This window comes from Fusarium pseudograminearum, chromosome 4, assembly GCF_000303195.2.
Source record: "Fusarium pseudograminearum CS3096 chromosome 4, whole genome shotgun sequence".
Lineage (NCBI taxonomy): Eukaryota > Fungi > Ascomycota > Sordariomycetes > Hypocreales > Nectriaceae > Fusarium > Fusarium pseudograminearum.
Window position 1 is genome coordinate 6,127,297 of NC_031954.1, and position 12,462 is coordinate 6,139,758.

The 12,462-nt window shown below is 48.3% G+C and overlaps 4 protein-coding genes across 4 annotated transcripts, besides 3 other annotated features; 2 read left to right on the top strand and 2 right to left on the bottom strand.

Annotated features, from left to right (window-relative positions):
- Positions 1–586: 586 nt before the first annotated feature.
- On the top strand, positions 587–2,920 carry FPSE_05849 (uncharacterized protein; the record flags this gene model as incomplete). The annotated part of the gene is made up of 5 exons (XM_009258967.1): positions 587–651; positions 716–834; positions 919–1,464; positions 1,519–2,531; positions 2,585–2,920. 5 exons carry the CDS (start codon positions 587–589, stop codon positions 2,918–2,920), a joined length of 2,079 nt encoding a protein of 692 aa, XP_009257242.1.
- A 571-nt stretch (positions 2,921–3,491) lies between these two features.
- Positions 3,492–3,517: a repeat region.
- A 141-nt stretch (positions 3,518–3,658) lies between these two features.
- Positions 3,659–5,580, bottom strand: FPSE_05848 (uncharacterized protein; the record flags this gene model as incomplete). The annotated part of the gene is made up of 2 exons (XM_009258966.1): positions 3,659–3,825; positions 3,882–5,580. The coding sequence occupies 2 exons, from the start codon at positions 5,578–5,580 to the stop codon at positions 3,659–3,661; spliced, it is 1,866 nt and encodes a 621-aa protein (XP_009257241.1).
- A 542-nt stretch (positions 5,581–6,122) lies between these two features.
- Positions 6,123–6,148: a microsatellite.
- An 870-nt stretch (positions 6,149–7,018) lies between these two features.
- On the bottom strand, positions 7,019–8,223 carry FPSE_05847 (uncharacterized protein; the record flags this gene model as incomplete). Its single annotated transcript, XM_009258965.1, has 2 exons — positions 7,019–8,031; positions 8,091–8,223. The coding sequence occupies 2 exons, from the start codon at positions 8,221–8,223 to the stop codon at positions 7,019–7,021; spliced, it is 1,146 nt and encodes a 381-aa protein (XP_009257240.1).
- A 2,443-nt stretch (positions 8,224–10,666) lies between these two features.
- Positions 10,667–10,686: a microsatellite.
- A 357-nt stretch (positions 10,687–11,043) lies between these two features.
- Positions 11,044–11,673, top strand: FPSE_05846 (uncharacterized protein; the record flags this gene model as incomplete). The annotated part of the gene is made up of 3 exons (XM_009258964.1): positions 11,044–11,238; positions 11,289–11,437; positions 11,505–11,673. 3 exons carry the CDS (start codon positions 11,044–11,046, stop codon positions 11,671–11,673), a joined length of 513 nt encoding a protein of 170 aa, XP_009257239.1.
- Between the last annotated feature and the right edge of the window lie 789 nt (positions 11,674–12,462).

Genomic DNA, 12,462 nt, shown 5'->3' on the forward strand with positions numbered 1-12,462 from the left:
AAGCTGAATGCCAAGGAGCAGCTCAATCCAGTTTTTATGTAGTTATGTCGTATCTGATGAGTTGAAACACGTTAGATTGAAGTTCATATGATGTGTGCCTTTGGTTACTGTGAATGTGAAGACAACTTTTCTGCACCATTAAAGTAAAACAAGTGGTGTTTTTAGGCATAATACATGACCATATCGCAGCTCAACGATTTGTTGTTTGGACGGAACAGCGACAAGAACGGATTCTGGGTCTGTGAAAAGGCAGCAGTGGCAGGCGGGTTCGAGAAAGCAGATGATAGCTGGAGCACGCATTAAATAGCATCTTAACTCTCGGTAGCTCGCAAAACATCCACCACGACTCATCTATTTCATCCATGTCGACTTTTTTCTTTCATCATCATTTAGAGTTGTATAAATCTGAACAGTTGCTAGACCTTGACCGTTTCTCCAAATTAGCTTGTGACGACGCAAGACCCCGGCCGCCGGGTCCCAAAAAAATCCCAACCTCAACCTCGCAACACTGACCCGACATACAAAGTCGACGTTGCTGGGCGCATTCCAAATATAGGTCTGTCCAAATAGTCGCGTCGTTTGAACCATGTTGTTCCCCGAAGAAGATGCGCCCTTGCTCAAGGCATGGATTGTGCAGCGCATAGAAGATACGTCCGTCACCTGGTTTCCTCGAGCAACGCTCGCGTCAAAGACTGCGCTAACATTCATAAAACAGTTCTGATGCCGATGCTGATGTCCTCGCTGAGTACGTCATTGCTCTTCTAAAACACGATGGCGACGCAGATGCGGTGCGGAAGCTCTGCGAACAAGAAATTCCCGATTTTTTGAGCGAAGGTGCGTAATGCCACTGGTTTCCGGAGCAATTGACCATTGCATAATACCAGAAGCTGTGAAACTAACTGCCGAACAATAACACAGATCCAAAAGCCTTTCTCGACGACGTTTTCCAAGCTATCGCATACAAATCCTACCTCCCTGGCGCTCCTCCAGCTCCAAAGATTGGCGTCAAGCAAGAAACAATACAACAACCGTTCGCCGAGACCACGCCGCCAAACGGATCGAAAAAGAGAGGCTATCACGATCGCGAAGAATACGATCCCCAATATGGGTACGAAGCCTTCAATCAGGATGGTCGCATACAGAAACAAGCTCGTCGAGGCGGGCGTGGAGGACGAGGCGATGATATGAGGGGAGGACATGCTGGTGGGTTCATGAACAACCTACCTCCGCGACCAGATATGCCCTTCGATCCCAAAGTCATGGAGGCTTTTCTACAGATGAGTTCTATGGGAGCGCCCTACCCAGGGATGCCCAACTTTCCGCAACAGGGCTTTGGCGGTAAGAATCAGTCGCGGAAAAGAGGTCGATGCCGCGATTTCGATACCAAAGGATTCTGTTCTCGCGGGAGCACATGTCCCTACGACCATGGAAACGAGTCGATATTTATGCCTTCTGGCAACGACGGTAGGTCTATTCGGCGGTATTATCATGTTCGTTCAACTAACACACCTTTGGCAGAGTACGACCCGAACGATCCATTCGCCATGTTAGCAAACGCATCCAATCCCATGAATCCTTGGTCATTTCCGCCTGATGCTGGCCGTGGTGGACGAGGAGGTCGTCGCGGCCGTGGCTCTAAGAAGGGCGGTGCGCGAGCTCCTTTTTCTGCCGACGGACCCAACCATGATCGATCCAAGAGTACCATCGTTATTGAGAATATACCCGAGGAGAGTTTCAGCGAAGATCAAGTACGCGAGTTTTTTTCTCAGTTCGGCAATATTCAGGAGATTTCCATGCAACCGTACAAGCACCTGGCAATTGTCAAGTACGACAAATGGGGGTCAGCCAATGCAGCATATCAGTCACCAAAAGTGATATTCGACAACCGATTTGTGAAAGTATTTTGGTACAAAGACAAGATTGACGCGTTACCGCCATCGGCACCGATGCAAGGTGGAAACTGGTCCGGCGACCCAATGGTGACAGAAGAAGATGAGCAAGAGCCAGAAATCGACATGGAGGAGTTTCAGCAAAGACAAGAAGAGGAGCAACGAAAACACCATGAGCGCGAGGCCAAGCGTGCTGAGATAGAGCAAAAACGCGCCGAGATAGAAAAACAGCACCACGAACTCCTCGCACGTCACCGCGAGGAGAACGAGAAACTCCAAGCAAGACTCGCTGGCAAGAAAGGCCAAGAAGAAGGAAGTTCCTCAGGAACAAGTATGCTACGTGCCAAACTTGCAGCTCTTCAGCGAGAAGCCACGCTACTTGGTCTCGACCCCGACGCCGAAGAGGAGCCCAGTTCATCTTGGCCTCCTCGCGGTGGTTACCGTGGCCGAGGAACCTACCGTGGTCGGGGCTTCGCTCCCAGAGGGAGAGGAGGTTACAGGGGCCGTGGAGGCGGAAGCGGAGGAAATATGCACGCGGCTTATGCGCAATACTCCATCGACAATCGACCCAAGAAACTCGCTATCAAAGGCGTGGATTTCACGGCGCCTGACAAGGACGAGATGCTGCGCCACTTTCTCCTTGTATGTTGAACCCCCTTCGCGATTATAGAGCATGCTGCTAACAAGTTTGACAGAACCTGGGCGAGTTTGAGTCAGTTGACACAGGCCCTGAAATCACACACGTCTCTTTTCAGGACCGCAAAACGGCAGAGAAGTTCTACTACAGCATTCATGGCAAGGGTCTGCCCGGTGTTGAGGGCCGCCTGGATCTTGCATGGGTGAATACACCTCTGCCGCCTGTCAAGACAAGAAGCAACGATTATGTCCCGGGCGACGGCGGAGACGACAAGGAAGATGATGCCATGGCAGGTTTTGATGATCAGCCTAAACGAGAGAGAAGTGCTGAGCCCCAGCGCGAGGATAGGGCAGTCAACATGGACTATGAGTTGGCGGATGAGGATGTATGGTGAAGTGGGACAGCAATGTTTGTATACAACGGTCCAGGGGCAGGATACTTCATGTTGGGCTATAGTAACCCTGTGCGTAAATATAAACGGGCAGCTGGGTCCCCATGTATTCTGGACACTTCATCCGAGTCACTAGGCAAGGCACAGTTCTTACAGAGATTTCAGTTATGGGAGGTGATCATAGCCCAACAAGGGCTAGATATCAAGTCAATTATTGGCTCTAGGCAATTGCGATGGCTGATAGCTGCTTTGGACTACCAGTGCGAATTGCGCTCCCAAGATTCCTTGTTCCATTTCCTCCACTCTCTTTGGGTCGCTTTCCCCTATTCTGGGGAGCGAAAAAATCGACCGAGAAAAAACCAAAATTCAATCATGCATTCATCCATCCATAAGGCCTTGCTGGCGGGGTATCGTTGAGATATAGAACAAGCAAAGCAAGCCCCCAAAACATAAAGTCGTCTGCGCCCGCCGGGTGATTTTATCTGTATCGTGCGCCTTTTTAAAATGCTGCCCCCGTATCCCTGGTAACTTTTTGTTGAAAAAGAAACCGTGGTGATGCTATTACCCAAACCCGAAAAAAAAAAAAAAAAAAAGAAGAAATCAGATCGTTAAAATTGGAAAGAAAGGCACAGCAACGTCCAGAATGTTTCTGGGCGTCATGAAGCTGCGGCAGAGATGCAATCAGGGTCAGATGCTGTGCATATTTACAACCCGATGCATCCATGTGGTGCGAGTGAGCATTTAGTTCGCAACGGTGGTGGCCGCAGTACCATTAGCAATGGGCTCGGTATCGACGGCGCCGTTCGCGACAGGCTCGGAGAGAGGAGTCGCAGGAGTCGTCAAGTCATTAACCTCGAGTCCCTTAAGAAGCTCGAAGATGGTTTTGTTGTCGTGGAAATCGTTATTAACTGTACAATTAGTTAGTCTCAATCGAATCAGTTCGTCGAAAATCTAGACTGCTTACCAATATTGACCAGGTACCAGTCATTCATGACGCCTTCAAGAAGAGCACGACTAGGGGAGCTGATGTCGTAACAGTGCGCCCAGTCAACGCCCAGTCGGAATGCCTCATCCTTCCATGCGAGGAAACTAATGCTCTCGACAATGGTTGGCTGAACAATCTCCTTACCAGGGAACACACCCCAGGTGACGGCATTGGGGCCGTCAGAAGTGACGTTAGATCGAAGTTCGCCATCCTTGGTAACAGCGTAGTAGGTCAGGTCAGGGTGGTTCTCAATGCGCGAGATCATCTTGTCGAAAACACCAGGGTGAACAAGCAACTCGAGGTACGACTTTTGGTAGACGTAGCCGTTGTCAGGACCCCAGCCGTGAATGGGATGAGAGGACTTGACACCGTTGACAGCAGGCTGCGAGTTGATGGTCAAGAGTCCGCGCTTGTTCAGTTCGATGAGGTCGTCTCTAATCTCATCAGCTTCAGTAGTGAGAGGCGATTCACTCCATGGTAGGGACTCGATCTTGTTGTTGAGGTAAGAGACAAAAAGTTGAGCAATGTCCTGAATAGCCTTAGGTTCGCCCCATTTCTTTCGGTTCGCCTCGTTGGAACCTGTCAAGCCAATGCCATAGGCATCCAGCTCACCAAAAGCGGGAGAGCGAGAATCACCCCATCTACCGTTAGGAAACTCGTCCCAATCTTGTGTGCGAATGACATAGGACTTGTTGCGGTTCCGCCAGAAGATGGGACGGACGTCCTCTTCGCGGCGGCCAAGTCCCTTCGACTGCTTCCAAGGGAGGGCATGCTGTAGAGGTCGATCAGCACTAGGGGCCCATTGGAGCTCCTCCAGTAGCATTCGTGTCGCCTGGGCAAGGTTCATGGTGTAAAAGTGAAGGTGATGGATGCCGTTGGCGAGCAACTTCCGGCACATATTGGCAACTAGGGTCTTTCCAATGTTTCGGACAGCAACATCGTCATTCTTTACGGGCTCCAGGGCGTCGAGCCACTCCTGTGGGATTTTGGCTTGCATGTGGTTGGCTCGTCGGAGGAAGCTTGCGTAGGTTGCAATTGGCATGATACCGGGAAGGATAGGGATGGTGATACCACGCTCACGAACACGCTTCACCCATCGAATAAAGTTATCGGCATCGTAGAACATCTGGGTGACAATGAAAGTGGCGCCCATATCGACCTTCTCCTTGAGGTGGTCGAGTAGTTCGTCCTCGTTCTTGTTGTCGTCGGAACCCTCTGGGTAACCTGCAACGCCAATATCAAAATGGTTGCCGTAGGTATTGCGGATGTGCTTGACAAGATCGCGGGCATACTGGAAGCCTCCGTCGGCAGCCTCCCACTTGTCTTGAGCTCGGGGAGGGTCGCCGCGAAGGGCAAGAATGTTGGTGCAGCCGGCCTTGTACGCCTTGAGTAGAGCGTCGTTGACCTTCTCAACGCCCATGTCAGTGCAAGTCAAGTGCATACAGGTCTCGAGACCGTAAACAGCTTGAGCCTGGAGAACCATCTCACAGGTGAGCTCAGCAATGCGGCCACCAGCACCCCATGTAATATCGATAAACTTGGGACCTAGGTTATACATGCGGTCCATACGATCGTAAAGGTTCTGGACACCTTGGGCGGTCTTGGGAGGGAAGTACTCGAATGAGAAGGAGGGCTGGCCGCTCCTCTCGGCATCGTTGAGCATATCCTTGATATGCATGATGGAGGTAATCTGCGGGAGATTCGCTTATATCTGAGGCCTGTATAACGACTCGTGGTTTTATTTTGCCTAGGAATTAAGCAGAATGAACAATATCAAAAAAGACGGCGTCGGGCGATGGTCGTGGCGGGTCGAAGCTTGATTGTAGTCTGGGGAGATGTGGGGGAGGGGAACTGCAACGGAAACTATGACCAGGAACCCATCTATTAGCAAAGAGAAATTGAGATGGAAGCATTGGCTGAGATGACGTTGACGACAACTTACAAAAGTATTTATTGTTTTAATAGGACAGGAAACGCTGTTTTTTTGTTGTTGTTTGCGCTGCAACTCCAGACGAGCGGTGAAAGCGATGATCTTTGTTTAATTGATCAACGTTTCAATGAACCTCTCTCAATCTGTTGAATGAGAAGCAGCAGCAGGTGAACCGGGGTTTGAGAGACGCCAAGGTTTAAGTCGACGAGGAATGGTTTTCCAGTGGTACAATGGAATGGTAGATTTTTTATATATCGAGGAATAAATGACAAAGGTAAGAGAGAAGAAGGAGAGAGAAAGAAAGAAAGAAAGAGAGTCAAGTCCGGTGAGAAAAGCGTCCCACGTTTGTTTGTTCCTTCCACCGGGCTCATCTTTCCTAAATTTCTCTCCTGGCCTCCAAAGTGCCCCCCTCCTTCCTCCAGAAACTCCCCCAGTGGGGTTCCGTTTTGACCTCCGATGTTGGTATACTGACTGCCGATTGGTTCGATATGGCGACACTGGCTTTTGTCTCCAGCGCCGTTACCGGGTACCGGAGGCCGAGAGACTCGGGCGGTCGGGGGGGAGCTCAGCATGGAGACAGTGAGGCTGCCGCTAAGACAGGGCCCCTGGCTGCTACCAAGGTACCTCTCCCCAATATTTTTTAAGCTCAGATATTGTTCAGCCCAGTAGAAGAGTCATGGACGAGTCACGATGAATGGAATGGATCCGTCATGCTTGTCTGGACCGGTGGTACTCTGTAGGCTAGGTAACTGATCTTTCGGTCAAGAGACATGCTATGCAACAAGATAATCAACACTGAAGCTAAGTACTAGGTACATACTGGATAGTTGTCTGCTCGTGCACTGAGCCATGCAAACTGCAGTCATGATGGCCTCTGTATGGTTCGGGTGGTGCAAAATATCCCACTCTGCTTGATGTTTGCAGCCATTCTGTCCCCTGCTTCGGAACAAGGGTCCAGTAACTGCACCAATCATACCTAAATCTCCACGCTGAGCCGCTGGTGGGCGTCATTGTCAGACCGGTCTGCGTGCGAGTCAATACCTAGTACGCTACCCTGTATTCACGCGAGACAGCGAACTCGTATTCGTTCTTTTGATTGAGTTTCTTCTGGTTTATACCAAAGTATCCTATGAACAATGCTTGCTTGAGAGTAAATAACGGAACAAAAATACTGAGAACTGCGTGGCTAAACACTCATGGCTGGTGATGTAGTGGAACTCGAGTTCTTACTAGAACTCTCACCACTACTACGAAGCAATGGTGGTGCCCCCCTCGCCCTACGCCATCGATTACTTGTGTTGATGATGGTATTGTCGAACAGAAACCACCATCTCTCAAATGCAATCTGTCCAAGTTCCCAGCTTCTGGGATCATACGGATCTTCACCATGGATCCGAACTCCCTCAGCCGTGTCTTCTAGATCGTAAGCAAAGTTGACACATGCCAACTCGCCCCGTGCCCGCGGTGGCCGCAACTCGTCAGGTAATGATAAAATGGAGATGGCTCGGTTACGGACACCTGGCCATGGGAGGAGGTCAAACACAGGATGATGCGGTAACGAGGTTTGCAAAGGAGTAGGCTGCCAGTTTGCAGGGAGCAAAGCTGCTGGTGTTGCAACGCCTGTGACGAAAGCCGAGTTCCCATCAAGATCCCATAGACCTTGTTTACAGTTAAGGCGATCCGCGATCCGTATAACGCCCTTTAGGAGTGCGAGTTGTAGCACAGGGAGGTTGTAGCTGTCAGGGAAGCTCTCTGTTGAGGCAGTAGGCGAAGTGCTGAATGAAGGTGTGTCGAGGAATGTTGCCAGGTCAGGTCCGTCAAAACCTGCCACTACTCCAGTGGAAGTTCCTGTTGATGCTTCATCGCTAGTGACTTGTTCGCATAAAAATTCTGGAAGAGTGCTGACATTTGGTAAAACAGATGGAAGCGCCATTTCTGGAAGGGGACTCCACGATGTCAGACTGAAATCAAGCCCGGCCAACATGTCAGCAGCATCTCCGGTGGTTATTGGCATGGCCATGTTGGCCGCTTGGCTGCTGAACTGTGCATTGTTTTGTGATGTCCTGGGAATTTCAATGATATCGTCCCCAAACGACTCTTCATCAATGCTGGAGGATGGTTCTGGTTCAGGGTCTGGATTTTGAGTCACATCATTGCCAGTCGACTTGGCTTTGAGACGACTCAGTCGCTTCTTTTCACCTAAAGAGTTGTCAGAAACTGCGTTTACAAAAGCCTTCAAGTTGAAATTAGTAACTTACGATATCTCCTTTGAGCCAGCACATTTAGAACTCTTTTCCTTTCGGCAGCATCTTGGTCAATGTCAGGAACGTCAAGAGTTGGCGGTTTCTTATACGCTCTTTGGCGAGTCCGAGGACGGTTGGTCAAATCCATGGTTGATTCTACCATTTTTATAGTGCCAATCAAGTGAGGAAATACGTTTCAAGAATTGAATTTTCTAGTAATTCGTTTATGTGGTCAATAAAAATGAATAAATAAATGCAAGAAATTCCTCACCCGAGTTAAAGTAGACATGTTTCTCTTTTCAATAACGGGAGGCTTTCGTGATCTCCACCCAGCATAACGCGAAAGAGTAGATTAGTTCAAGCACTGTACAGCCATAACGGATAATAAATACCTGTAGTCTGGCTTGACTGGGCCCAGCGTGGCGGTATTTATAATCTGCGGATGACGCCAAGACTAGCTTAGACTGTGCGTGATCAACTGTGTAATAACTAGCTCAGTATTGTCAGACTTGTCCAAGTATGGATGATGACTTTCATGATCTTATCTTTTCTCAATGTCATCTTTCTCTTTCAAGAACAAATACCTGGATTCTATCGGTTTCTGTTGTCTCGAGTATATTTAGGAGCGCAGTTCTGTCTGAAATGAAAGCAATTAGCTATTGGTTAATCTCTTGGGGGGCCGTATGATGTTAATCCAAAAGGATGGATAGGTAGATTGATGTACGTACTAAGTGTTGGGTCTCTACTGAAATACATCAATTTTTGATGTGAGATCTTGTGTGACTCTTTTGATCAAGAGAGAAGACAACAATGAGCGGATCTGTCTCATTGTATATAGTGAAAGGTTGGGCAGCTACGAGCTCCATCATAACGCCGAAACATAATGCAATTTATCCAAAGCGGAGAATTCACCGATGCCTATATCGTTATGCTATCCAGACAAGCTATATAGTGGGCTTTGAAAGGATAAATCTGTTTTGTAGAAGAAACAGCACTATTGGAGCCCAAGGATATCTATGATTTGATACTAATTGCTGCAAATATTTGCCCACGTCAAATTCCAGTCTCTCCCAACTTGTCTTGCGATATCTCCTCGCAAAAAACCTCTTGAGCTCCAAATCAATAGCAGTAACAACAAACCAGGCCAAACAATGGAAGTCATGAGCGGATGCTCATGCCAAGATCTTGCTGCTGTGTCCATTATAATCCTCCATCTCTACCACTTATCCTTGGAGAGATATTGCGTGATTGTCAAACTCGACCACACCGCCTCGAATGGTGAGGCATCAAGAGTAACATGTCTCTCTTGTGAGAGAATCGTAAATGTTGTGTTGGTTACGGAATCCATCACCGCCGTTGCACTATCTCGTATCTGTCTGCCTTCTTACTACGAACCTGAGATATTGCCTGGATCGTCTGATGCACATGATGGTGGGCATGTGATGCTTTTTTTGCCGATAGAGAAAAAAAAGTAGGAGAAAGAAGAAAGGTCGGGTTCTGGTAGCCTTGATGAATGCAGAGCGACTGCTGTTGTGCCACGAGGAGCAGTGCATATTGTTTTCTCGATCGGGTGGCTATCGGCCGGGAGATGCGACGGGCTACTAGGTAGAATTATGCTGTGCACTCGAAAACCAGAGCATATTTCCCTGTTAGAGATCGGTCTCGATTCATGGGAAGCTCGCCTTGCCTGACCAAATTCGCCATCTCGTGCATGGATCTCCTCCGAAGGCTAAGACAGTGCCGGGGTATTGAGGCCATTTGCAATGTGATACTTGGTTGAGGGATTCTACGCTCGAGGTATCACATTGATATCCGTATATGCTGCTAGCTACCAACGAAAATGATATTGGCCTTGTCGTATCCAAAGTCCCCCGTGAATGCGGATAAATGTGATTTCCTGTTTAGGCAATTCCTGTCTTGTGGAGTTCCGCCGTGCCTCCGTCCCGTTCCCGGGTCCGGCTCAATGCCGATACCACTTATGGCCTCAATACCAGCTGATAAACAGTAAGAAAGTTGACTACTAATGCAAGCTGCAGTCAGCCATTGATCCTATTTCTAAATACGTAAATCTGGATACGAGCATTATCAGAATACTCTCACATCAGGATATTGTATCTCTGCTTCTGCCATTTACGTCAGTCCAGGCCGATCAGTGAATGCACGTTGGCGATCCAGCGGCTTCACGCGGCGCATGCATTACAGATTCACAGAAAACACAGAATTGATTGTGCATCAGGTTTGCTCCGACTTTAGCAAATCGCTGCCTCGCATAGTATTCCGTGATGCAATGCACAACGTGGGAATCCAGATGAAGCGAGACCGCTACTGTCAACGCCGCGCATTTCTCTCTCTCCCAGGTAAACGGTTGACCAGCAGACACGAGAGTCACACCAGCGAGCGCCTCAGGCCGGTAATACCGTTTGTTTACATGATGTAAGCACCGTCTGCATCTGCATCTGCATCTGCAGGTTGACAGCATTTCCTTGAACGCCCCGATGGGCCGAGATCGAATCACGGGCATGACCGCATCAACTTACGGCAGTTCTGGTTAGTTTCTATGGGGAATCTGAGTATGGGCTGACGAGGCGCTCAATGAATGAATGAATGAATGCATCTCTGGATCAACATGAGCTATACCCTCACTATGATGAATACGTCTGCGACTGGCCAGAGCTGACGCGACACCATGATTTTACGACAATAGATGCAGTAGCATCGCATTAGCCATTTTCATCACGAGGGTCTCCGCGTCATACCTGGGTAGCTACTCCCCTCTATCTTTATTCTTAATTATAAACGTTGATGAGTGTGCCGAAAGTTAATATAAGAAGGCTGAAGCCACTGCCATCCAAGGACATCTCACTATACAAGCTCAACACCATTAATACCCTGACTATTGAATCTACCTTGCCAATTCATCCTACCATAACACCTACACTCCCAAACTCAACCAGACATAACCTTCAATATGAAGTCTTCCCTGGCTTTTGCTGTTCTATCATTCTTTGCCTCTCAGGGCCTTTCTGTCTCTGTTGACATGTGGTCCTCTCCTCTGTCAGAAAGAGGCGCACCCAACTACAAGCCCATTGAACCCAAACTTATCAAGTCTCGTCTCGGCACTACACCGCAAGAGAACAGCGATGGAGATCGAAAACCCGGATCTGTATGACTATGTTATCATTGATTTATCTGCAACTATTAACAAATTTGCAGGTTTACTTCTGCCATGGTGAGAATTGGGGACCTCCATGTTTCGAGTACCAGCCAGAGCTCGAGTACACTTGCACTGAGCTGAACGGCAAGCTCCAGAACCATGTTGGCTCAGTCTTTTCTGAGCCTGAGATTATCTGCCGTCTTGCTACGTGAGTGTTTCTTCATTGCAAATCCATTGAGTGACCGTAGAGAGACTAATGAGCAACAACATGTCAGATTCGAGAACCGATGTGTTCCCCTCAACATCTTTGGATGGCCAGAAATTGAAAAGGGCTCGGCTCATCTTCTCCACCAGAAATCTCCAACAGGATCCGATAGCCTTGGACATTCGGTGACTCATTTCACCTGTGCCAAATGCACTAACTGTGTTCGAGATCCGAAGTGATTCTGAGATGGAAGAGATGTTGACTCGATGCTATAGGGAGCTGATAATATTCCTCAGCTACCTAGTGTTGAGTAGGAATGGGATTTGAGGAGGATATTAATAATCGATTTTAGCCAGACCATTCATTATTTATCAAGAATTAATTAGTTGACATCAATCGGATGCAAGAATCATTTTGTTATACTTGTCAATGATCTTTCTATGCTTCAGTTTGTGCACACTCGAACTGTGTGTCTGTGTATACGCTGGCAACCAGCTTAATTTCCAACGAATTGGACGGCTTCCGTAGCTCAGTTGGTTAGAGCGTCGTACTAATACTTCAATCTGAATATTCAGTGATGCGAAGGTCTCAGGTTCAAGCCCTGGCGGGAGCAATCCCAACGCCTTCCGATTCGTCTTTTTTGCACTTCTCATCCTTTCTTGTACTCTTGTTCGCACGTGCAATGCAATGAACACAGACGAATGACTTATGGATTGTCTATAGATTTTATCAGTTGATCGTCTAAATATAAGAACGAAACGATCTTCGTCCAGTGCAACAAACCGTTTCTAGCGATATGTTGTCAGTGCATGTTAAGCGATCAGTGACATGGACACTACTCGAGCAAGGTCAAACAAGACGATCAATATACTTTGGCGCCCTTGAGCAGCATGTGTACGCCTCCGTATATGCATTGTGACATGATAAAGGTCAGTGCCATTGGGTTGAGTCTCAGGAAAGGATGAATCAAACCCGCGAGGCGTCGAAACTAAAGAGTAACGATATGTTACGGCAATCTCTATCTCTGT